The 27,182-nt window shown below is 41.0% G+C and overlaps 2 protein-coding genes and 1 non-coding gene across 3 annotated transcripts; 2 read left to right on the forward strand and 1 right to left on the reverse strand.

Annotated features, from left to right (window-relative positions):
- Positions 1 to 2,529: 2,529 nt before the first annotated feature.
- Positions 2,530 to 4,849, forward strand: LOC125010186. The gene is made up of 3 exons (XM_047588569.1): positions 2,530 to 4,088; positions 4,182 to 4,387; positions 4,473 to 4,849. The coding sequence occupies exons 1-2, from the start codon at positions 3,370 to 3,372 to the stop codon at positions 4,312 to 4,314; spliced, it is 852 nt and encodes a 283-aa protein (XP_047444525.1). The 5' UTR covers positions 2,530 to 3,369; the 3' UTR covers positions 4,315 to 4,387; positions 4,473 to 4,849.
- Positions 4,850 to 5,367: 518 nt separating this feature from the next.
- LOC125011458 (G2/M phase-specific E3 ubiquitin-protein ligase-like) lies at positions 5,368 to 9,146 on the reverse strand. Its single transcript, XM_047590683.1, is given in 8 exon segments — positions 5,368 to 5,590; positions 5,941 to 6,113; positions 6,267 to 6,738; positions 7,461 to 7,513; positions 7,813 to 7,900; positions 7,993 to 8,229; positions 8,231 to 8,301; positions 9,138 to 9,146. Coding segments are annotated over 8 exon segments (1,326 nt in total).
- Positions 9,147 to 19,188: 10,042 nt separating this feature from the next.
- LOC125011497 lies at positions 19,189 to 19,359 on the forward strand. The gene has a single exon (XR_007113189.1). It is a non-coding gene; the product is annotated as a U1 spliceosomal RNA (small nuclear RNA).
- The last annotated feature ends 7,823 nt before the right edge of the window (positions 19,360 to 27,182 follow it).

Raw genomic sequence — 27,182 nt, forward strand, 5'->3', positions numbered from 1 at the left:
AATACAGCACATAGTTGATGATCTTATGTAACAGTTTGTGAGTATAACAGGAATCATGGGCAGGTTGGTGAATTGTTCATCTAGGTAGGAGTGGACAACTGGAGGAGGCCATGAAGACTGGGGCAGATATAGTTTATGGAGCTCCACAGGTCTGATACACAACACTCCAGACCATGAAGACTGGGCTGGTTGATGAGGCCACGACAGCAGATGTAGCTTAGAACTCCACAGGTCAGATATTCAGCACTCCAGACCAGAGACCCTCAAAAGAAGATGGAGGGGGAGGGGATGGGAAGGGAGAGAGTGAGACACAGTGGTTAGTAATAGAAAATGAATTATAAAGATAGAGAATAATATTATAAGATATTAGAGGACAGAGGCCAGAGAAGAAAAAGGAGAGGACATAACTAAGGGATGGTTAAGCCAGCCCTAACTATAAGCTTTGTCAAAAAGGAAAGTCTTAAGCCTGACCTTAAACATAGAGACGGTGTCTGCCTCCTGAACCCAAACTGGGAGCTGGTTCCACAGGAGAGGAGCCTGATAGCTGAATACATGAAATCGCAGTTTAATGCAGGACTAGGAGGGAGATTAAAACATTATCATACTGAGTTACTTGATGATCTCCATACTTTTCTCACCCCAGTGTCTGAAGCCATAACTCACCTGCAGGAGGAGCTCTCCTCATGCAAAGACTCCATAACAAACCTGTCGGAAGAGTTTAACACAGGAAAAGTCACTGCCTTTGAACTTGCTGATATTCAAACCAACCAACATGGAGAACCTGTACTCACCTTACACCGTCAACGATTACACTCCACTACACATCCCAACTTTGGGTCACTTGGAGGATCTACCATTCAAGGGGAGACAAGAAACAAGTTCGTGGGCACATGTCCTGTTAAGATTATTTTCCCTGCTTTTGGAGGTTTAAATGACCCTTCAGATCCACTTCAGTACCTGGAAAGATGTGGGGATTTCCTAGCCCTTAATCCATTCACTGATGAGGAACTCATTGCCACCCTCAGAAATGTTGTTCTATGACTATGACGATGAATTGGCAGAGAGTGCGAAATAGAGTCCAGGGAGAGGGAGAAGGTGTTCAAGATTTTGCCTACATGTACCAGGCCTTGTGCAAGCGCTGGAAAGCAGGCATTGAAGAGGAGGAGATCATTAAATTGATTTTAAAGAGCATAAACCCTCAGGTGGCCAGCCAGTTGAGAAGCAGCAGAGTCATCACAGTTGATGCACTTGTCCGCATGGGCCAGCAACTGGAGAAGGACAGAGAAAATCAGTTGCACTACGAACAGGGGAAGTGGACTTAAGTTCATCTAGTTCTCCAGCCTGCAGTTTGATGCCTCCTTGGGTTCTTATTGGTTCAAAACTAACAATAAATGCCGATATTCCTTTTAAGAGAGTCTACACCATACTCAAAAACAGAGCATGCACTGTAACAAACATCCGTAAATTTTACAGTTAAAGAATGTAAACCATAACAGTTAAAAAACGTTAACTGTAAATCTGTTTTAAATAGTTTCTTTAACAAATAATTACCGTAAATAAGTTAATTGGGAAAACATTGTCCTGTTGTAATAAAAAATCTTGTTTTCTAGCAGCACATACCGTAATTTTGGCACTTATTTTTCCTAAAGAATACAGTTTGTAACTGTTAATGTGCATACAGTCGTGGAAATTACAAAAATATACTGTAATTTTTCTAGCAGTGTGTACCGTGATTTCTGCATTTAATTCTCCTAAAGAACACAGTTGGTAACTGTTAAATATGCATACTGTTGTGGCAATTGCAGAAATATGCTGCAAGGATTTGAACAGTCAATACTGTAATTTTTGGGTTTAATTCTTGTAAATTTACATACTCTTATTGTGATAACAGAAATACGCTGCAAATTTCTTTAGTAGTTGATATTTGCAATTCTTGCATACTTTCTCTTGAAAAATAAAGTCTTTAACTGTAAAAGGTACACATGGTTATGGCAAAAAATATATACTATAAATTGTCTTGCTGCCAATATTGGATTTTTTTCATTAAGTAACAAATAAAATAAAAGCGTAATCTGCACTCAGCTCCTGAAAAACGTTATAGGGATGTTTGTAGCCTACTGTAATATAATTTATTTGGTTTAATAAAAGTCACGTCAGTCACACTCAGTTAAACTCACTCAACTGTTACTCACAGTTAAACAGGAAGTAGCCCTGACAGAGTCGAGAAGCGCATACTGTTGTGCCCAACACATGTCCCTGGCAGCTGCAGCCAGTCTTAATTAATGGCCCATCAAGCGGCCCCCTGCACCTGGTCTACTCGTACATGCGCAGTGGAACTCTGGCGGTAGTTTGGAGGCGGTGGATTTGAACGGGCCAATCATCACGCTGCACATGAGGACCAATCGGACTCGGCGATTGATGTTTTTTTTTTTCAGCTTTCCACTGCCCGCTCGGTTTGTGCAGAGACAGACTTCTCATCCAACCTTCTGCATCAGCGCTACTCTATTTCTCAGGTATGGAAATATTGCAGAACATTTCAGAAAGCTGATATTTTAAATTGCACCCGGTTAGTTGAAAGGAGATTTAAAAAACAAAAGAAAGAAGAATAAACGTTGTGGAAAGTTTGCCTTTCCAGCACTAGCTGTTGCCTACATCTGTTACGTGTCGCTATTGCTGTATGCTAACCGTCGAGGTAGGCTATTGGAGATGTATTCATGTAACGTATGTGCAGAAACGGTCAAATCTGTTTAAGCTTTTGTTTTCCATTGCAAACTGCATCGCAACGAACCGAGGTGTATGTTCAAGTGTGTTGCAGCTAGTTGCAAGCACGTGTGTACTGGTTATGCAACATTAAAAGCTCACTTCTATCGTCATCATAATAGCTTGCCAACAGTTACTCTGGACACAACTGTAACGAGATTAAAATGCACAGTTTCACTGTGTGAACGGCAGTGTGAGGGGATAAAAGCTTTGTTTGTTCACTTGAAGGAGCATATTACGGTGGCTGGTAAGTGCAAAACAAAATTACAAATCCAAAACACTTTTACAAACCCTGAAACACTTTTACAAACCCTGAAACACTTTTACGAACCCTGAAACAAATTTACAAATTCTGAAACAAATTTACAAAGGCAAAATCCTAACGGAAAGGGAATGTACCAAAAGCCGGATCTGACCAGAACTGATTGAGTGAGCGGTTTGTTTGGAAAATCCTGAACGGAGCGAGTAGTGTTGTGAAGTTTATATGGAGTTGTATGATGTTTTGCCGGTTTTGTGGAAACCATTTCAGCCTGTTACCGCGGTTTTGCATTTCGTGTGGACGGTCTCTGGAGTTTTTTTAAAGACACGGACCAGACGGAAGGACCAGAAATGCTGCATTATTGCACTCAATATTTCAATGAGGGACACTCGTACGATGTAATCGTGGACATGATGTCAAGTTTACATGGTATAAACATCAGCTTGCGAACCTTAAAAAGTATACTCGGTCAAGCAGGGTTGTACCGCAGAAAGGATTATTCCTCTCCAAGTGCCATAATTAATGCCATCAGGTTGGAACTTCGTGGACCTGGACAACTGTTTGGCTACCGAACAATGTGGCAGGTGCTCACACAAAAGTACAACCTTCGAGTGAGGAGAGATGATGTGATGAATTTGCTACGGGAGCTTAACCCTCGAGGGTGCGAGAAGAGAGCACGCAGAAGGTTCGTAAGAAGAACCTACCATTCAATGGGACCAAACTATATGTGGCATGCTGATGGCTATGATAAACTTAAACCATTCGGCCTGGCCCTTTCTGGATGCATAGATGGATTTTCACGTAAAGTACTGTGGCTTAAATGTGGACCAACAAATAATAACCCAAGGGTGATCGCTCACAATTTCCTGTTATGTGTGCGAAACCTTGATGTCATCCCCATGAGACTGAGAACTGACTGCGGCACGGAGAGCGGCTTTATGGCTGCGATTCATTGTACCCTACGTCACCATCACCATGACTACTACTCGGGAGCGTCCAGCCACATGTATGGCTCATCCACTAATAACCAGCGCATTGAGTCCTGGTGGTCCATATTTAGAAAGGGAAGGTAAGTGGCCTTCATAATGTAATTTTATATTTAAAAAAAAAAAAAAAATGTTATATGTACACACACAGATGTATCATATATCCGTGTCTCTAGATCTCCGTTCTGGATGGAGTTATTTGCAGACCTCCGAGATGCAGGATACCTCAATGGGAGTCATGAGCATCAGTGCCTATTGAGATTTTGCTATGGTGATGTTTACTTCAGAAGGACTTGGATGAGTGTGTGAGACTATGGAACAGTCACAGGATTCGCACTTCCAGAACAGCGTCATGTCCAGGAGGAGTGCCCAATGAACACAGGTAAAACTTTGATGATAGATTGAGACTTCCTTGTTTCTGTCTTATTTTTTAACTTAAATGTAAGTAAATGTTATGTCTTCTATAGATTTGGCTCCAGAAACTGTGGATTTGAAATTGAACACTCTGACTTGGATGGCTTTCCTGAGGCAAGCCTATCAATAGCTACATGTGGGGACCCAAACATGCAGGAGTACTTGGACTTTGCTACGGAGCGCCATCAACTACAGAAGCCAGAAAACTGGGAGTTTGCAACAGGACTGTACATGAAGCTAAAAGAAATTGCTCAGCTATAAAATTAATTAAAAAAAAGTTAGTAGCCAAGTGCTTGCTCATTGAGGCTTTTCTTTTCTTCCTGCTATTTTCTTCAGAGTGATTAAGATGTTTTTTTTCTATGCCCTGAAATCTGATTTGTAGTGGTGGAACACTGAATGTCTGAATGTCACCCAGTTTTTTGGTGAAATAAATGAATCAAGTACTAGTAAAGTAATGCATATTTATTACATTTTTGTAAGAACAGAAAACAAAACACCTGGCCTTCTTCCTTTGACTCCTTTTTTTGTCTAAAATAGAATAGGCCAAAATGTTAACTGTGACAAAAAACATGCTCACATATCTTTACATTTTAAAGATTCTTAACCTTTAACAACAACCTTTTCAGAGTTGTCATCTCGTGGCTTAAAAACATCCAAATCCTGGGGAATTTTGAAGTCCAAAGTCCATTTGTGTCTTAAACACAGTGTAAGTGTCTAAGAGTGGTAATTTCAATGTGTTTGAACATGTTTTTGCCATTGGGAATGGAGAGTCATCCAGGAACTCTATTCTTGGTGATGGTTCCAATCCAGATGGGGGAAGTGAAGTCAGTCCAGTTGCAAACATGAAACGTCTTCCACAGATACAGCAGCCTGACCTTCTGCAAAGGAAAAAATGTTCAGCATCTTGGCAATGTGCTTTCTCAACTAGTTATGAAAAATATGAGTGATTTACAAACCTTCACAGTCAAGGAGGTAATCCGCCCAGTAGCCCAAAGTTTCACTTTCTTTAAGTCTCCTGTTACTCCCTGGTGGACTGAGGTCAGGTTTGAAGAGTCTCTCAAGTTCAAGAGTAGTTAGCCCTTTTCCTGAGTGGGTCAGGACAGGGGACAGCAAAGCAGGGTGTTGCTGTAGTGCAGTGAGAAACTGAAGGGCTGAAAGACCATCTTTGAATCTAAAGAGTGAACACAAACGTTTGATTTTTGTGTAGTGACAATCACATTTAAATTACCCAAAGAAAACTATTAAATATTCTATAAATTGATTTTATATGAATTAATTGTGTGTTGATCATAACTAATCTAAGGAATTCCATATCTTACTTTGCACATGGCAAGACTGGAATGACAGAGAGCAGGGTGGCTTGAGCACTTTTACACTGGCACAAGACAGGGAAAGGAGAGACAGACGTCAAATATCAGGTATACTACAGATATGCATGCTAGTATAAACCAAAGAGGGAGACCATGATGTATTCTTACATAACCCCCCACAAAAATCCCATCATTACAAATGTGATCTTACCTGTCAATTACAGATGAGTCGCGGTCAATAATATACCAGTGGAGATAGTCAGACACAATTTCTTTCTTTGCTTCAACAGTAGCTACATGTCTCAGACAACCTGCTGTCTGTAACATTGTGCTGTGTCTCATGGTACATTCTCGCACAACATCAACTGAAGCAGCATTCTCAATCTGAATAGCATAAAAGGAAACTCAAGTCAATCACAAAATGATAAATGAAGATAATTCTGTGTATTTGATTAAGGAAGGAAAAATCTTTTCAAAACACTGCAGAGACTATGTAATACTCTGCTATGCCACACTGCAGCCTTATGCTATTCTCACCTCTTGCAAAGCTTTCCCTATTTCTTCATCAGATATTGAATTAACTGTTGCTTCAAATGAAGGCCGGCCACCAAGATAATGTACAAGATCTTCTGACAGGAAATGGGGTCCTGGACCTCCATGTACAACTGACACCGCAATCATCTTTCCTGCCAGGTAGTACTCATCCTCCCTAACAGCTGTGAATCCTTTTGGTCCATCAAAAATGGGCCGGTCTTTCAGATGTTTCATTAGCAGAGTTAAAAACTCTCGCCTTGGACCACCTCTGTAAATTCCTTCTTCTAATACACCAGCATCATCAGTAAATTTGACCAGCATATCACAGGTTTCAGAGTATGTTGTGCGCTTGAAACCTCTGACTGCTCCATCCCAAACATTAGCCCTTGAGATGTTGAACCTGCTGACTCTTTCATGATCAATGGGATGTGATAGGTTGGCAATAATGTCAGGTAGTGTAATGTTCATCTCCTCGCTGTAATGACAAAAAAGTGACATAATTAGTGTATTTTCTACTTTTCCAAAAATATTTAAAGACCAGAAATATTGTACAGGGTACCAATGGCTCAGTTTACATTGGTGTGTGTTGTAAACTCTTCATATTTTCTGCAGCCAACTCCTCATCCTCTTCGTCAACACACGGTGCATACAGGTCTGTGTATTTACTGTTGGAAAATTAACATTTGCATGTTAAAACATAACATAACAAAACGTAATCAACTAATGAAAATGAACTGAGTCACCATTATTTTTTATTTACCTGTAGTAAGTAGACCTGAGTGCATTTGTTTCATGTGGCTCCAGATCCTCATGATCAGATATTACTATCTGAAAAACAAATTAAAAGGTCTAAAATAACACTGAGAGCAACAAACATGGCTGGAAACAGGCTGGCACAGTCTGACTTAATATCTGTCCAGGTTGAACTGTGCTTGAATTCCCAGGAGCATCTCTGAAACACAATACAATTGATAAAATTATTACCTTTATGTATATATGGAGTTTTGAGAAACATTTAGAGGTATGGGAAAGATTTATAAATGAGAGATTATTTTGTTATAAATCGCATTAAATGTATGATATTTTGTACTTCATGTTCACCAGAGCAAATACTCTCAGTTAATCACATAAAACACACACACACAACATAAAGATAAATGTAAATTATTATTAATAATTGTAAAAATCAGTACTCACCCTTCATCTTCAGGTTTGCGTTTGGGTGTACTTTGGTTTTGTGGTTCAAACACCTGAGAGGGAAAGCATACAATTATCTACAATTTTAAACAGCTTGCATTATCATTTCCTTACCACATACAGTATATATCAATGGTGAAAGATTGTGTTTCTGTAATGCTAACATAGAAATAATCAAAACAAAACTTGGTTCTTCTAAAATATTGACCAGAATATGGATTTAATTCTTTTATGCTCAAATATATATCCAATGAATAAATAAATAAATAAATAAATAAATGATAAATCAATCAAAATGGGAAAAAAAAGTAATTTAAACAAACAAACAAAAAGAGTTAAAAAATGAACGTACCACAGTGTCAGCCCGATTGAACTGAGCTATGCTCCTGGATGTGATCACAATTTCAGAATCTGAGGAATCAGAATCTGGGTATCATCCACTATGGTAAAAACAAAAAATCCAACACATTATTAATATTATGTATGCTAGAGTATGTAAATATGTAAAAAGAAATTGAATTATGAGATCAACAAACCTCCTTTAAAGTGTGTTTCTAGGCAAAGGAAAAAAGTGATCCTGGAATATGCCTTACCAATTTCCTTTTTATATTCAGTCAGTTTGAATTTCCTTTCTGTCCCAGGCACATGGACCACCTCTGAGCAGTCAGGACACAAAAGGACGTATGGTCCTTCATCCATGTCCTTATTAAATGTCGTCATTTTCTGCATGGCTTCTTTCAGCAGATCAGGTGCTGCTACTTCTGGGTCTAAATAATGGGAGTGTTTTCCCTCTTAAAGGTTTTAAATCAGTTCCATGTGGCACCATCAATCCTATGTTAATCTATTAAGACAACAGAAATATGCAATTAATCTCACATATACATAGAGTAGCGTTGTGCAGTTTATATGGAGTTTTATGATATATATATATATATTCTTTGGACTTGGTGCTTCTGTACTCCATGAACTGTTTATATGATGGGCATGGTTGTTCTGCTGGAATAAACAGAGTTCAAGTAGAAAGTTGGCAGCAGCTCAAACAATCGTCAACTACTGTCAGTAACACGTTGGTATTCTGTTATGGCTGGAATAAGATTGACTGTAGCGAAATAAACTGAAATGGTAACTGCACTTTTATTCACTGCATGTCTAACAGTGGCTTCGGATAGCTTGCGCTATGCTGCACTTACTTTGTTTAGCATTTTCCGGCCGTTTCGCTGTTCCCTGTGCACTTGGTCCTTCCGTCTGGTCCGTGTCTTTAAAAAACTCTAGAGACCGTCCACACGAAATGCAAAACCGCGGTAACAGGCTGAAATGGTTTCCACAAAACCGGCAAAACATCATACAACTCCATATAAACTTCACAACACTACTCGCTCCGCTCACTCAATCACTTCCGGTCAGATCCGGCTTTTGGTACATTCCCTTTCCGTTAGGATTTTGTCTTTGTAAATTAGTTTCAGAGTTTGTAAATTTGTTTCAGAGCTCGTAAATTTGTTTCACAGTTTGTAAATTTGTTTCAGAGTTTGTAAAAGTGTTTCAGAGTTTGTAAAAGTGTTTCAGATTTGTAATTTTGTTTTGCACTTACCAGCCACCGTAGCATATAGTAGAGGGGCGCCAAGTAACCTGCCCTGTGAGAGGGTTCACGCGTGTGTTCAGTGTGAAATCTTCTTTTACCTCATACATGTCCAGAAACCAAAAATTGTTTAGAAAATGTGATTTGTGAAACAAGTAATGAAGATACTCAGGGTGCTGCAAGTGCTACCACACAAAATTTCAGTGTGCCGGATGCAGAAGTCACAGATGGACCAAACTTCAGTGACTTGTATCTTAGAAATGTATGCTTGTTTTACATCAAACTACAGGGACAGCATCTTCTTCCAGCATCTACCACTTAAAACATTATAGAAGAGATGCAGAATATACATGAATTGGGACAGACATACACTTTAAATAGATTGAACTTGCTTGTTAAATAAATGTCATTTGCAGAGGAAGACATTGCAAAAATCTGTGACACAGTACAGCAGTCAGACTTGTTCTCTGCCACACAGGGTCCATGAGAACTGCTTATTCAAGAACCCAGTGTTTTAAAGACATGTTCAAATATGGGGAACCCAAAAAAGTGTTGTTGGGCAAAGATGAGGACAGAACAGACAGATTTGCATACTATGTTCCTGTGCTAAATACTTTAAAGGGTATGTTAGAATCCAGTTATTGGCAGGGCCTAATGACGGCTAATGATCAAGACGCGTTCGAAGTTGTGAACCCATTGGGATCTGCGCAAAAAAAAAAAAAGCATAAGGTCTTGGCTGTGTACTTTTCTCTACTCGATATGCCACCCCATGTCCGATCAAATACTGATCATATGCAGCTGGTCTTATTGTGTAGAGAGAAGGATTTCAAGGAATTTGGCCATTCCAAAGTTTTTTCAGAACTGTTGACTGACTTGAAACTACAAGAGGAGAGTGGGATAACTATGGCAGATGAATCAGTTGTGAAAGGAGCACTGTACTGCATTGCTGGAGACAACTTGGGTTCTCACTGCATCGGGGGTTTTACAGAAAATTTCAGTACGTCTGAGTACTTCTGCAGATATTGTCTGATTACTCGGTCTGAATGTCAGGGTGCTGATCCAGCAATTATTGGACTGGAGTGGACTCCAGAAATATATAAATCTGCCACTGAACAGCTAGAGACAGAGGATGTGACAGAAGTACAGGGGATTAAGTTCAGGTCAGTGTTTAACACTTTACAGAACTTTAATTTTTGTTCACCAGGCATGCCCCCTTGTCTAGGCCATGACATCTTCGAGGGTGTCCTCTCATGATGTTGCCCTTTATCTCAAATACATGATTCTCAAAAAGAAATGGTTCACATACACAGTTTTGAACAGGCGCATCAGACAATTCAAATCGAAGCAACAGATGCTTGTTGCTGTGCTGTCACTGCGAAAGCACTGAAACTCGGTGGACAAGCTATACAAAACTGGAATTTCTTGAGACTGTTGCCTCTGTTAATTGGTGACAAGGTGCAGGACTCACAAGATAATATATGGGAGTTAACATTGCAGCTTAAGGATATTGTTGACCTGATTTGTGCTCAACAAATTTCCAAGCCTCAGGTTGCATATTTGGATGTTCTCAACCAGGAATATTTGGAAACCAGGAAGACACTGTTTCCAGATAACAGACTGACCCCTAAACATCATTATTTACAGCACTATCCAGGACTGATCCTGAAATTTGGTCCACTCATCAGGCTCTGGACTATGCGGTTCGAGAGCAAATATAGTTACTTCAAAAGATGTGCCAGACATCTGAAGAACTTCAAAAATCTGTGTTTGACTCTTTCAGAGAGCATCAAATATTTTAGGTCTTTCTTTCTGCTGGAACAGTGAATCCCCCAACCTTGCAAATAAAAGATGGCTCACCATTTTACTCAGAACTTTACAGTGAGGAAGTTAAAGGTGCAGTCCTTCATTTTGGGTTCACTGAAAAAATACAGTGATTCCTGTTGATGTGCAGTATAATGGAATAACTTACAAGAAGGGCCAATTTGTAGTCATTAGGAATGATGAGTCACCGGAGTTTGGTGAAGTTATACTCACTTTTGCGAAGGATGATTCTGCACTTCATTTTCTGATGAGATCGTATCACGGAGAATTTCTTCCATACTACCACATGTACGTGGTAAAAGATGAAATAAGAAGATTGGAATGCAGACACATTAGTAAACTGATTGACATGTGGCTATTATCCTCTTACATAAAAGATGGATACCAGTTTGTCCCATTAAAGCATAGTGTTTTGTCAGTATAAATGCTTGATATTAATGGGTCAGAAATCAACGTGTTTGAGTTTTCTGTATTTCAACAGACATGATGGATGCATAAAAGGACATCCGTGATGCCATAGGAGCAGCGCTTCCAGGTGTTTCACCTGAAATTGTGGCTGCTGTAGAGGATGCTTTGGAGAAACTCGGCACTACAACCACAGATGATTTACAGAATATCACTGAAGACTTATTGCCTGTACTGAAGCCCATACAGGCCAGAAGACTGGTTGCTACGTGGGCCCAAAATAGTAAGTATTTTTGATATAAACTCTTGGGTAACTTTTGGATAAAAATATGTGCTTTACATCAAACTACAAATCAAACTGAAAATGAAAGGTGTGATGCAACAAGGTCAATTTTCAATCATATTTCATGTTTGTTAATTTGACAAGGACAACAATGTACAGCTTCTCATTTACACCTGGTAGTTCCTGGGCAGGGAGCAGACAACAGTCTGTTGGAAAAGGAAACACTACATTAACAGCTGCCTAACATCACACAGGTAAATTTAATATCATTAACACAATTTAAAAGATTAAAAATTGTAACAGTAAAAAGTACACGTACTTGCATACAATAAGAACTTGATTGAGTTGATATAGCCAATCAGTAAGATTAAATCTTTCAAGATGATTGGAGTATTCAGATTTAACCAAATTGTGTATAATATCTTGTTTTGATAAATGCACTTCATTTGTTGTACCTTTCCAGACTCAGATGTCCCAGACTCACTTCAACTTCAGGCGTGGCATCCTCTTCCATTCAGCTGCAGCCCATATTTGCCAACTTGGGTAGACAGTTTTCAGATACCTTGGCAGAAGCTCTCGGAGGAGTTAATGCAGACTTTGAAAGACAGACAAGGCCAAGTCCACGACTACGAAGAGAAATGGTGAGGATTATCGTTTCTGAAATGATGAAGATTTGCAAGAATCCCACCAAACGCAACACTACTGAAATAGCCGAAAGGTTGGTGAGCAGATATCCAAAGTAACTTAAGGATGTAATTGATGGTGATGTTATTGGACCTGGATATCATTCCCTAGTAAAGCAACTCCAGGCAAGAATTGAAAATGTCAGACACGCCAAAGATAACAAAACGCAAGGCCAAATTGGATGACGACACTGATGAGATACCTGCTGAACAGAAAGCCAGTGTTCAAGACACGTATGGCTGTGTCAACTGGGAGCCAAAGTTTTTGCCCCTTCCTGAGACTGTAGAGAGTCAGCTTAAGAAAAAAGAAGATATGAAGAAGATGTTCAAAGACAAAAATTACGCTGCAGAAGATGTGAAAGAACTTGTCAAGTCCACCTATTACACACAGCGTAAAGACATCAACAAAGGTACAAGCGTCCTGAAGCTATGCCAAGAATGGCCTTTTCTGTTCCATGAAGCTGGTATGGCAGGACACTTCCAGCAACTTACTGGCATCAGTCTGACTGAGGCCTTCTTTACCAATCTGGACAAAAAGGGGGAGCGCCTCTTAAACTTCCTCAAAACTGTTTCTGTCCAGAAACAAAAACAAGTGGAGTCTCTCCTCAAGTTACAAACTGAGAAAGGTCGGTCTAGTGGTTGTACAGAGATGGTACTTGCTTATTTTGGTGAGAAAGAAGAGAATATGTTCCACTATGTTGAGAAGATGAGCCTTGCTGAAGAGGTTGAGATGGAGGATGAGCCAGCAACACCTTGCCTTATTGTGTGTGGTATGTCTGAACCAAGTTTGCAATGTAGTTGAATGGTTGACACAGATGCCTTTTGTAATATATATTTGTTCATTTTGTTAATTCTCAGAGTCCTCTTGCTTCACTGCTGACTGCTTTATGCAGTTACTATTGTTTCAATATACACTACCCATTGGGACTGAGATCAACACTGGAGTTCCTCCAGAGGTAATTCTTAGATACATGCATGCACTATATTTACCAGAAAGATAAAGAAAATATTCACCATATAGATCCTAATGATCCTAGATACTGCAATAGAATAAATACAAAAGACAATTGAAATAGGAAAAAAACTGCCAAATATAAATGTACATAATTGAAACAGTGCCAGTAGAAACTGTGCAAATGTTTTGTGTCATAGTTTTTATGCTGTCGTTGAGCAGTGTTGCAGTGTATATTTTTTATGGCCATGGGGACAGAAGAGTTCTTCAGTCTGTTTGTGCAGCAGGATAGGGACAAAAGCCTATCACTGAACACACTCCTCTGTGTAAAGAGTCATCCTCTCTGCCAGTGAGTCCAGCTCTGTGTCCACCACAAAGCTGGATCTTGTGGTATCTTTCTGTTAAGATATTTAAAAACATAACATTAGATGCTGTAATATTTATCCTTTTTTCTTTTCTTCAAGGTTTCTTTTCAATAAATCCGGAGAGAGGAATGAAAGTTGAGCACAGCAAGAAGAGGAAGGTCTTTGCTGTCAACCCAAAAGTCCTCACACTCATCGCAGACCTTGCAGACCATGAGTGGACTTGGACCATACTTCGTGAGTCATGTGATGTGAGGTGTAATGTTGTTGTAATGTTGCAGTATGTTTAAAAACTGCATTTTATTGGTATTCTGAGTGTACACAGTGTTAGATGTGACCCTTTCTTCCTCATTCATGCCCAGCCTTGCAAATAAGGTGAATGGTTGTTTAGGTTGGAGACTGGTTAATGTTTTGACTTTTATTTTATTTATTTTTTTTATAAATGGCAGATAACACTGATAACACTACAGCAAAAAGCAGGGTCCTGGTTTTGTGCTGCACCACTGTCACAGCCTAATGAACCTGTGGTGATTTTACTGTTACGAGTCTGAAGATCTGAACAGCAAGAACAGCCAGTAGCATTTTAACTTTTTCTTTATTTCAGAAAAGATACAGTGGTGCCAAGCACATCTGTTAGAAAGTTCTTAAGACTGTGTATTTATGTCAATTTCATGTGACCTGTAGAATATTCATCTGACACACACACACACACACACACACACACACACACACACACACACACACACACAGCACCGGAGAAGAAATGATAATGTTGTGTCACATCTGTTCCAACCTGTGCACTGGTATGAATGATAAATGTAGCATTTGGAAGCATGTGTTCCGAGTTCTGTGTATTCGGAGGGTACACAGTGTTGTGAGAAAGTTGTACAGCCTCACAAATTTTCATTAAATGAAAAATTTAAATGAAAAAGTTGGGTTTTTGGATGTTTTATATACAACATACTTATAGTTTTCCATGTTTTCACCATTAGAAAAAAATGGTAACATTATTTTTTTGCCTTAATTGATTGACAATTCTACCAAGTAAATTTGCATTTTTAATTTACCGTTAATCCTCTCATATTTCATGGCACAAACTTTTTCCTTAATGTTAATTTTTAAGCAAAACAAGTTGTTTTTTTCCAGGGGTAAAAACTTGTAGTTTTACAGAACATTATGGATTCAAACACAATAATAAACTGTAAAATCAGCAATACTGGTGCTCATTTACTGTTATAGTATAGACTATATACCCATCATTTTTACGATAAAGTTCTGGCAACTGCAGCTGCCAGTTTTTCACCGGTAATAAATACAGAAAACATCTGTATTTACAGTAAAATATTTTCATATTTCATGGCACAAACTATTTTATATATCATTTTAATGTAAATTTTTAGGACAAAAAGTGATGTTTCTCAGTGGCAAAAACTGTCATTTTTACAGTAAAATGTGAAATCAAACACCATTTATTACCGTAGAATCAGCAATACTAATACTCATCTACCGTAATTGTAAAGAAATGTCTTAGTGTCATTTAAACTGTAAAGTTCTGGCAACCACAGCTGCCGGTATTTTACTGTAAAAATTACCCCTTTTTTTTTTCTTTTTCTTTTTTTTTTTTTTTTTTACAGTGTGCATCTCACCTTGCTTTCTTTTCTGCAAAGCCAGCTGCTGACTTGATACCTCTGTCCTGATCTTCTGGAGGTCACCACCCAAAATGCTTCCCTGGATGATTTTGGAAAAACACAGCTACTATGTCAACTACAAAAAACCTCACTCATGAGCTGCCAATCAAGTAGAAGCCCTATCATGTGTCACTAACCAAGCTTCAAATCATTAAAGAACAGGTGGAAGAGATGTTGGAGAAAGACATTGTAGAGCCCTCAACCTCACCTAATGCAGCACCTGTAGTCCTTCTGCCTAAAAAACAGGATCCGAAACCAAGGTTCTGCATTGATTACAGGAAACTGAATGCAACAACCCGTCTGATGCCTATCCTTTGCCCAACATACAGGAAGTTTTTGAGTCTTTGGCCGGAGCTGTTGTTTTTACCACCCTAGACCTCAACAGTGGGTACTGGCAGGTGGAAATGGACAAGGACAGCAAGGAAAAGACTGCCTTCGTCTGCCCGTTCGGTCTCTATCAGTTCAAAGTGATGCTGTTTGGACTCAAGAACGCTCCAGCAACCTTCCAACAACTGATGGAGATCGTCCTAGCTGACCTATGGGGAAAAATCTGTTTTGTATATTTGGATGATATCATCATCTATTCAACTACCTTTGAACAGCACAGTTACGATATCCAAGCAGCTCTAGACAAGCTATGGAATGCTAGCCTCACTGCGAACATGAAGAAGAGTCAGTTCTTCCGAACATCACCCAAGTTCCTTGGCCACGTTTTGTCTGCTGTTGGCGTCGAAGTGGGTGCTGGAAAAACAAAGGCAGTACAGGAATTCCCAATTCCCCAAAACATCAAAGAACTTCAAAGGTTTCTTTGGATGGCAGGATGGTACCACCATTTCGTACCAAATTTTTCTCAGCTGACAGAACCACTCAATGCTCTCAAGCGGGAAGGAGCAAAATTTACCTGGAGTACTTCATGTCAGGCCGCTTTCGAGTCCTTGAAGCAACACCTGGTCTCTTCTCCAATACTAGGACATCCTGACTATAACTTCTCCTTTGTCGTCTACACTGACACTAGTGACATTGGGTTGGGAGCTGTCCTAGCTCAGCCAATAGGACTGGGAACAGAGCAGGTGATCGCTTTTGCCAGCAGGACCGTAAATCAGACTGAAAGGAATTACACCACGACTGAGCAACAATTTCTCCCGGTCACCTGGGCCCTGGATAAGTGGAGATATTATTTGGATGGCAGCCATTTCACAGTGGTCACGAACCATTCATCTCATGTTTGGGTTTTTAAAACCCATAAACCCAGCACTCGACTGATTCGGTGGGCTCTTCGTCTTCAGGAGTTCTCCGTCACAGTGGTGTATATACAAAGGAAAATACAATACTGTACCTGCTGCTCTGTCCCAGGCACCAATGGTTGATTGCCATCAATCATCGTGCACTTGTGCTGCGGTATCGCGCTCCAAAAGGGATATGGCCAAGCATCTCTAGGTGACAGATACCATCTGGAAGGCACAGCAGGAGGATGCTGACATTTGCCGCCTGTATGAGAGGATCATAGACACAGGAGAAGTGAGACTAACACCAACCGTCAAGTTTACTATTTTGGAGGATAAGGTGTCCCATGTGGTGCAGTTACCTCACAAAACTTTGTACCAGGTGTACATCCCTCCTTCACTTCGCCCACAGTTACTCCATCATTACCACAATGATCCTCTATCTGGTCATTTTGGACGGTACAAAACCTATCAAAGGTTACAAGCCCTTGTGCCCAAGATGAGTCTGGATGTGAGAGATCATGTGCGGTGCTGTCAAGTGTGTCAATTATAAAAACCTGAGACCCATAAACCCCCTGGAAAACTGCAGAAAACTGTGGTAACCAGACCGTGGGAAATGTTGGGAGTGGATCTCATGGGATCTTTTCCCCGGAGCTCATTTGGAAATCTCTACCTCCTGGTCTTTGTCGACTACTATACAGGGTGGGATAGAGATGTTTCCTCTCCAAACGGCCACAGCTGAAACAGTCTCCAACATCCTGAGGAGAGAAATCCTGACACGCGGGGTGTACCAGAATACATACTCTCGGACCAGGGATCCCAGTTTGCGTCTGCCATCTTTGAGGGAACCTGTGCACAGTGGGGTGTGCGAAGGAAAAGGACATCACCATATTGCCCTCAGACTAACATGACCGAGCGAATTAATCGAAACATCAAAACTATGATTACCTCCTACGTGGAGGACAAACACAAACATTGGGACAAATGTTTCCTGAATTCCAATTTGTGTCGAATACAACGGTGCACAAGTCCACCGGAGTCACCCCTTTCGGAGCTCAACCTTGGTCGAACCTTAAAGGGACCTCTTGATGATGGACTGCAATCCCAGCTGTGTGACCCTGAGACGCTTTGTTACAAACAATCTCGAAAAAGCCAGGCGAAAAACAAAAATACAACTGCGACAAAGGAAGGAGAGATGGAGATTTCTCCTGCAAAGACCATGTTTGGGTCTGTACTCACATTTACTCGAAAGCTTACAAGTCTTTCACTGCCAAACTCGCCCCTCGTTGGAAAGGCCCCTACTGAATTACCCGGAGGGAGAGCTGGGCTGCTAACCTACGAGGTGGTCTCGGAGGACAAGGGGGAAGACTTGCGTGTTGTCAATGTGGCTCAAATTGAGCCATGCTACCCCACAGCCGAAGAGGTCGACAGGAAACGGCGTCAACGTATCCTTGGGATATTTGAGGAGGACAGCAACGAGGAGGATTTTCCTGGATCCCCCTACTCTGTTTTGGTTGAAGCTGTGCAGCTGAAGCATGGGGGAGGAAAAATATAAGCCCTTCTACGATCAGGCTTCTCCAAAAACAGACTTGACAACAAAACTAACTATCTTATATGTTGGGGAGAGACCTGGCTGCCACCCCTTGAAAATGACTAATAATTTTTTTAAAAAAAACATAAAAAAAACCCTCACATGCCCACAAGCTAAATCGTCACAAGCTGCATATTTTGTCTTTGGTATTTTAACAGGAAAATAAGGTATAATGTTTATTTTTTAAGTGTGTGTGGGGGGTTGCGGAGATGCACTGCTCATGTGTGTCATTAAGTGCTGCTGAATATATTAGTTTATAGTAGGCAGGAATTTTATAGTCCTGAAAATAATCATTTCATGTGTGTATTTGATACTAAGTTCACAATTCGATGAACATATGTACAATGGCTTAAAAGGGGTTAAAGAGCTAAAATTATCATCAATTCATGGTAAAATAGCTAATATGTTTCATGTTTGATAAAAACGTGTGAACATATGTGTAAAATACTTACCTTGAGATATATACAGAACTGTACAGTGAAAATGCATTAGTATACCATTATTGTATTTCAGTGATGTGTTGAAATTCATGTGAAAGCGATAAATATGGCCATAATAGACATTGATATTTCTGTGAAGTAACAGTCCTGTCTTTGTTTTTTTTTTTGGTTTTTTTTTTTTTTTTGAGTCTTCAAAACTTGATTTGGATCTGGATTCTCCAGCTTTCTGGAGATGGCGAGCCTCCAGTGTTATTTCTTTATCCCAAGGAGTGTAGAACCTGCATCTGAAGAGGACATCCAATTCCTTTCATCTGCTTGTTGATTGGGGTTGTGGTAGGATCACCACACATTACCTACTAACCCTAAACCTTTGGATTCCCCTGACTTTACATTTATAGGGACATACTACTCTATGTACACTTCACGTTGTTAAGTTCATTATGCCGTCCAATTGGAATGTGCTGAGATTTCAGCATCGCCTGTGAGCAGGTACCACGACTGGCCACACTGCTTTAGGGAAAGCCCGGAGGGCCATGGGCTAGGCTTGCCATCTTCATCTCATTTAAATGCGGAATAGAAACCAACTGGAGTTCCAGACAACAGCAGCGTAGCATATGGCTACAGGCCGCTGTAGGACCTGGCTTTGTTAATGCAATACATTAATAGATTGTCAGCACCATCAGTCTGCATGGTGTGTCAGGGACAGACTCCCCCGCCTGCGACTTGTACCACTCATGATGAAGAAGGTGATTCACCCAGGGCGAAGCTCAGCCATTGCACTCCAGGTCTTGCTGACCCCTGCGAATTCCCCAAATGTTAGGAATCTCGACCGCATCATTTCTGTTAATGTGCACTGGGTTGGCTTTCATGGCATAAGTCCATCAGTATGTTTTCGGGGAAGCGGTGTCGAACAGATCAGATTAATTAAGGCTCTTTGAAAACGCACAGTTCTCGAAATCCTCCAATAACATATGAAAAGCAATAGTGGTATACTTCAACTTTTCTTTTCAGGTCGTCTTTTATGGCTTATCATGTCAATTATTCAAAGTGTCTGCTAATTACTGACTGAGCATTTTGCTGAGACCAGCAATATGTGGTAACGTGTGAAGTTTGAGATGCTGCTGAACACTGCGACTATCTTAATGGGTTTTATGTGTAATTCCACTGTTCTACTAGATTTGTTGTGTACGCACGGTCGGATTTGTGCGTAAAGTTGCACACTGTTCTAAGCACAAGTACAAATTGTTAAATGCCATACGTTGCGTCGAAATGTGCTTACGATCTCCTTACGCACAGATCTGTGCGTACGCACGGTTGATTGATGAGGCCCCAGGACTTTCTGGAGCAAGCATTTTCTTTGGAATTTCAAAGGGTAGCCCTGGAAACCTTTGATTTTTATCAAGTGTGACTGTCAAGTGACATTAACTGTTGATCTACACATTTAAGGCTAGCAGTCCCCACCAACCTAAGGTTATTTTCACACAACAACATACATGTAAGTGTTATCGTCATTTTTATACCTCATGATATGTGCAGTTATAAAATATGAACTTACTTTCCACATCCATGAATTTTGTTTGGTAGTGTTGTTTTCAAAATCAAATTACTACTCTGTAGTTAGTTAATACTAGCTAACACTATTCACTTACCACAGCTGTGGCTCAGGAGGTAGAGCAGTCATCCGTTGTGGCCTTGGGCAAGACACTTGCCCCGTCGGGCATTAACCCTTACTTAAACCATGGTCTGGGTGAATCCTCGATTCTGATTGGCTGCGAGGTTGTGGTATATTCTCAAGAAACAGCCGTGACTTTAATTACTCACTTTTAATTGTCGGAAAATAATAAACATGGGGAACACCATCTACTGCACACCATGTAGTACCGACGGTAACTAACTTCTCTCTTTACTTCTTCTACTTCTCTGCTATCTGCTCTTCATACTCAGCGCATCTAGTGTTCAGGAGGAAACACCACATATCTCCCCTGATAAGCAAACATGGTCTATTTAAACAATAGCTTTCATATTTGAAATGAAAATTTCATACTTTGACTTGTAACATGACATGTATGACACTGCAACTTATTTTCAGAACGAACTTGCATTATACTCTGACTTAACACTTAAGACACTGTGTTAACCATTTCAATTCCTGCTTAAGGAACAAAGGATTTTAAGTAACTTTTACGTTTATCCTCACCGAGATCAGAACATTATCATGAGCATTTATTTCATGATGTATTCAACACACGTAGTCCTTAGTCCACTGAGGCACTCTTCTGATCCTGACTGGTCTGGCCTGTGGTGTGGATGTCTTTAGTGGTGAATCTGGTGTTTTCAAAAAGTCCAGAGGCAACAGTTCACTGTCGCCCTCCTTCTCCTGAAGAGAAACTGGAGCCAGGTAAAATGCGTTCCAGCATCTTCCATCTGAGAGCTGTCCTCTTTTCTCCATCACTGAGTGGTTTGGAAAACGTGCACTGGGTTTCTTCACCCAGACATATGAATCACATGGTAAATGGTCTTGCTCTTATATAGCGCTTTTCTACCTACTCAAAGCGCTTTTACAGTCAGAGACACATGGTAAATGGTCTTGCTCTTATATAGCGCTTTTCTACCCACTCAAAGGTACTCAAAGCGCTTTTACAGTCAGAGACACATCCACCCATTCACTCACACAAGTGCACACACATTCACACATCAATGCCAGTTGCACTGGGAGCAACTGGGGATTCAGTGCCTTGCTCAGGGACACTTCGGCATATGGCACACTCGGGGGATTGAACCGCTAACCCTTCGGTCCATGGACAACCCGCTCTTCCTACTGAGCCATAGCCGCCCCTGCTACATCTGTAGCTCCTCACCTTAGATCTGTGTGAGCCTTGCTCTTCTTCTGTTTTTCTCTCACTCTGAGAGCAACCGGTCTTGATGACAGTGTTTTGTGTAATGGGAGTGGACGTCCAGCCACATGAAGTTTGGTGCGCATGCGTTGACCATGCAACAGTTCAGCTGGTGAGCGCTGAATTGTAGAGTGAGGTGTTGCACGATAGACATAGGAGTTTTCTCTTGTGACCTCCTTCCAGTGCTTTCCTTCCAGTGTGGCAGTCTGTAAACTGTCCTTCAGGCTGTGATTGAAACGTTCAATTTCTCCATTCGCCCTTGGATAGTAGACTGAAGACTTCCTGTGCACTATGCCTCTGTCAGACAGGAATGTTTCAAACTCCTTTGACACAAACTCAGCGCCGTTATCAGAAACCAGCTCCTTGGGGTCACCTTCTCTACTGAAAACTGCAGATAAAAACTGAATAACAATCTGTGATGTGACCTGTGGAACAAAAGTTAGCTCTGGCCACTTGCTTTGGTAGTCTATAAGTGTGACTGCAAAACGGCAGTCTACAGGTGCTTTATCAAATGGTCCAACCACATCAATAGCTACCTTTTCCCATGCTACCTCTGGGAATGGCACAGGCTGTAGTGGTGTGGGTGACTGCAGACTTGTCATGCGACTGGAATGTGATGCATGCTTTTATGGCTGCCTCGACCTGGGCATCCATGCTTGGCCACCAATACGTTTCTCTGAGTCTCTGCTTTGTTCTCACAATTCCCTGGTGTGTGGCATGTGCCAGGGAGAAGTTTGAAAAATGGCTGTAAGTTAGGCAACAAACTTTTCACTGACTCCGGCTATTTTGAAGAGAGGAGTTTGCGTAGTTGAGTCTGTACAGGACATGAAGCACAGGCAGCTTTAAAGTCAGTTTCAGAGATGACAGTAAGTGCCACCTCTGTGTCATCCTCCAAGCTAGGTTCTGAGCTTGGCAGTGGGAGTCGAGACAACCAGTCCGCAGTTACATTTTCTCGACCTGCTTTGTACTGAATGTCATAATTGAATGATAACAACCTGGATGACCACCTGGCTCTCCGCATACCTGCTCGTCCTTGGCCTTTTAAGGGCAAGAAGTGTGGTGAGAGGGCTGTGGTCGGTATGTAATGTGAAATGTCTCCCCCACAAGTAAGTTCTCCACCTCTCTGTTGCCCACACATATCCCAGGGCCTCCTTTTCGACCGTGGAGTACTTTCTCTCTGCCTGGGTTAGTGTGCGTGATGCAAAAACAACAGTTCTTTCAGAGACATCTTGATGTATCTGAGTGAGGACTGCTCCTAGTCCATAGTCAGAAGCGTCCGTCGTGACTATAGTAGGCAGTTTTGGGTTGAACAGAGAGATTGCAGGGCTGTTCACAATTAGTCCTTTAACAGTCTCAAAGCTCTTTTGAGCCTCAGAAGTCCATGTGAACATATCTGTTCAAAAGTGCTCTCAGGGGCTCAACACCAACAGCATAGTCTGGTAGAAATTTGGAACACCATGATGTCAGCCCTAAAAACGACCTCAGTTTGGGCAGGTCTGTAGGTGGAGGTGCTTGGGAAACAGCAGTCACATGTGAGGCATCAGGCTGTAGTCCTTTACCAGACACAGGCTCTCTGAGGTCTACACAGAGTCTTGGTTCTGGTCTGTCTTTTCTTGTTGTGACTACAATAGGTGAGATCCATTCAGAGGACTCTAGAGGCTCTAAATCAGGCATGTCAAACATACGGCCCGCGGGCCGGACCCGGCCCGTTGTTTCATTTAATCCGGCCCGGCATAAATTTCTGAGTATGTCAAAAAAAGAAGCGAGTCTCTAGCTAATTTCTATTAAAAGTTGTGATTTTTTAAAATAAATACAAACCAAATGCTCCCTCCGGCCGCTAGAGGGCAGTAAATGTGTAAAAGCGCTCACGTCAAGCATGCGGCACTGACACGAGTTAGTCACAGGAAATAAGCATTCGCAACGTGATGTGTCCAAGTAAAAATAAACCGGCAATCTTGCTTCACCATTCACCACTACTAAACAAGTTATCGGTCAACACACCCTTCCCAAAATGGCACTGTCAAAAAAAAAGAAGAGTGGACACGGAGTGCAGAGTTTTCCAGGAGAAATGGACCGAGAAGTATTTATTCACAGAAGTGAATGCAAAACCAGTGTGCTTGGTATGTAATCAGCAAGTTGCAGTGTTCAAAGAGTTTAATATTCGGCGCCACTCATCATAAAGACAAGTATGTCATATTAAAGACAATTAATATTGTGCAGTATATTCTCAACTTCAGTAGGCCCAGCCTAGTAGTTTGATCTGATGTAGTCTAATCCTATTGCCCATGCACTGCTATAACTTTTTTATTTATTCATTTTATTTTATTTTGTATTTCTTTTTTCATTTATTTCAAAGCAGTATGACAATTAAGGCGAAAATATTTTTTTTATAGCTCCCACTTGAGTTTGTTTAGTGTGGTGAGTTGGTTCAGGTGTAAAACTGCATTCACTCAACTGTTAAAATAAACCAGTTGTTAACACATTCACGGCCAAACATGAAAAATCATTTTTTTCCCATTGGTTTTGAATAAATGTGTTGTGCTTAGAAAAGATCCCTTGTCATCCGTGATTATAATATGTAGGGTAGGCTACAAATGTAGGCTGAATGATAAAGCATAGTACTGAAAAACAAAGCTAAATATTTGGAGTTGACATTCTTTTGCTGATCCGGCCCACCTGAGAACAGAAAGTCTGGATCCGGCCCCAGTGCCATTTGACATGCCTGCTCTAAATCATCCTGCTCTACTAGTTTCTTTAGCTCCTTAGACACAGCTTCTCTAACCGAGAAAGGTAATCTACGCATTCTCTGCTGAACTGGCTTAACATCTGGGCGTACTTTAACTCTATGAACGAATCCTTTAGCACATCCTAATTTGTGCAGTTTGTGCCCCTGCAATGCTTGCTACAGAAGACTTTGCCTGGTTACTAGTAACTGAAGTGACATGACCATCTATCACTTGCATTTGCATAAGTCCCTACCGAGGACTGCTGAGTTGTTACTTACAATGTAAAAGCCTGCGTTAGCATTGAGGTCTCCAAATGCTACATTAGCTTGCTACACAGCTATAGGATTCCCCCCATAATCCTTCAGCTTGAGCTCTGGTTTCGTAAGGGACGCTTCGGGGAAAAATTGAGTGACCACTGATTCTGGCAAGATGGACACTACTGAACCTGTGTATCCTGAATCTCTGACCCTGGAATACTGACTTTCACTGTACACATTATGCTGCTAGAGTCATAAGTGTTCACATTCAAAATAGTCACTTGTGGGACAGCTCCAACCTCACTCACGTTTTTGCCTCCCCGACAGACTTTTGCAAAGTGTCCTTTCTTTTTACAGGCGTTGCAGAGCGCCTCTTTTGCAGGACATCCTTGGAAATTAGCAGTGTGCTGAGTAGAACCACATCTGTACCATGCTTTTCTTTGCACAGTCTGGGGAGGTGAGTGTGATTAATATTTTCCTTTGTTGAATCTAATGCATTGTGGTCCCTGGTGAACAGCATGCACAGCATTGTCTGTCCCTCCCTTACACATAGCTTTAGCTTCTGACACAGCAGTTTCAATCTGGCGCGCTACCGTCAAAGCTTTGGAGAGCATGAGGGGTATCTGCAGTAATAAACGCTCCCTGATGTGTGCTGAATTAGTCTTTTCAATAACTTGATCCATAATCACCTCCTCTTCCATAGTCCCAAACTGACATGTTGTGACCAGCTCTTTCAAAGCAGCAACGAACTGGTCTGTCGTCTCACCTAGGCGTTGGCTCCGTTGCCTGAAACGGTAACGTTCGGCGACCACGTTCATTTTCGGTGTGGAAAAAGTTCGTCAGAGCCTCCAGCGCTGTGTTGCATGTATCATCAGAGACCGGCAGTGTGTAAAAAAAGTCTCTGGCACCAAGCAATGAATAAGCAGCACACGCTTACGTGCCTCCGGTCGATCCGACTCCGACATTGCAAGCAGGTAGTTTTCGAAAGTCCGGATCCATGCTTTGAACGGGACCGGCGGTTCCCTGACATTCTGCAGAAAGGGTGTAGGCTGGTTCAGGTTTAGTGCCGCCATCCTCGTCGCCAATATGTGATATATTTTCAAGAAACGGCCGTGACTTTAGTTGCTCACTTTTAATTGTCAGAAAATAATAAACATGGGGAACACCATCTACTGCACACCATGTAGTACCGACGGTAACTAACGTCTCTCTTCACTTCTTCTACTTCTCCGCTATCTACTCTACTCTCAGTGCCTCTAGCGTTCAGGTGGAAACACCACAGGGGTGTACATTAAAAAGTGATAATGGACACCCATAAGTTCCGGTCAAATTACCTGATGACAGTTCAAAATGATTGCGCTGGCTCAAATGCTTTGGTAACCGTGGCAACAGAAACACAGAACATATGTTATCACAATGGTAATACATTTGACAAAAATAAATAAATAAATAAAAATGTAATTTTATTGTTAACTTTAACGTATTTGGTGCATTTGATAATTTTGAAGACTGGGATGCAGCAGAAGAGAAAGAGCGAAGAGAATATGAAAAGAAGAAGGCAATGCGACACAAGGTTACACCGGAGGAACTGGACAATGTGGACGTCGTCCACTGGAAATTTCGCATGATCCTCTATACACACACGCGGTAATAAGTGCACTGGCCTTCTGAAATGACACCTTGTGTCACGTAATGTCACGTTAAGCAATCATCTCTCTTCCCCTCCGCTGAGTAGTAACTGCTGCTGCAACGCCTGCGGACGAGAGATGTTAAATAGTCCGCTCAGCCGGTTCTAGTGAAAAACTTTAAACAGTTTTAAACAGTTAAGGGTCCATTATCTGAAATTAATGGACGACGCGGAGGGTTCACTGGCAAACCGAAGTGCTCCCATACTCGTGATTTCAGTGAAGCCGATGGCTCAACTCAACACTCCCCATTCTTATTCTGCTGCTGCTGCTTCTTCTGTAATGTCAGTTGCTGGCATTTTTGAAGCTCATTACCATGACCTGAATTGACTCAGCTTTTTTAAATACTCACTCAGACGTATTCGTCGTGTACCTGCGTGCACCGAACCGTGACGCCCGTACCGGGACGAATACAAATGCCGTTACAGCCCTAGTAGCTACATGTTACCTCTAGTACCACCTCCGAGATACTTGGACAAAATACATAGCATTATTAACAGATTTTTATGGAGAGGCAGACACCCTAAAATAAAATTAGCCAATTTACAAAGAAAGAAGGAGTTAGGGGTTCTGTCATTACCTAATTTTAAACTTTATTTTCATGCTCTCACCATACACCCCATATTAAACTGGTTTAGTGAGAACTGTTCAAATCCATGGCTTAATATTGAAAAGAATTTGGTGGCACCAGTTCCTTTAAATGGCTTTTTGTTTACAGTTCTTATTGTAGTAAATGTAAACTGGAGTATGGCTCAATAATAGCTCATGCTATTCAACATTTTAGGAAAATAGAAAATATATATAAATGGACATCTAAATGGCATGCCAATACTTACTATACTATTTTATGATAGCTTATTAAAGTCTGGAGGGAAACACTTTATCTCACCTCAGTGGAATAATTCAGATATCCATAGCTTAGGAGACATCATGGATAAGGTTGGTTTTAGAAGCTTTCAGGATTTGAAAGAAATGTACAAACTGCCATTAAACTCGTTTTTTTTTTTTTTTTATTTACAATTACGCTCTGCTTTACATGCAGCGGATATTTTGATTGATTGATGGACAACTTTTTAATTATCCAATTATGGAATTTAAGACATCAGGACTAACTAAAGGACATGTCTCTGCAATAT

The sequence above is a fragment of the Mugil cephalus genome, chromosome 7 (genome assembly GCF_022458985.1).
Source record: "Mugil cephalus isolate CIBA_MC_2020 chromosome 7, CIBA_Mcephalus_1.1, whole genome shotgun sequence".
NCBI classification, from domain to species: domain Eukaryota; kingdom Metazoa; phylum Chordata; class Actinopteri; order Mugiliformes; family Mugilidae; genus Mugil; species Mugil cephalus.

Coding starts and splice junctions, on each gene's coding strand:
- LOC125010186 (XM_047588569.1), top strand. CDS start 3,370: ATGCTGCATTATTGCACTCAATATTTCAATGAGGGACACTCGTACGAT. Junction 4,089..4,181: donor TCCATATTTAGAAAGGGAAG/GTAAGTGGCCTT, acceptor CCGTGTCTCTAG/ATCTCCGTTCTGGATGGAGT.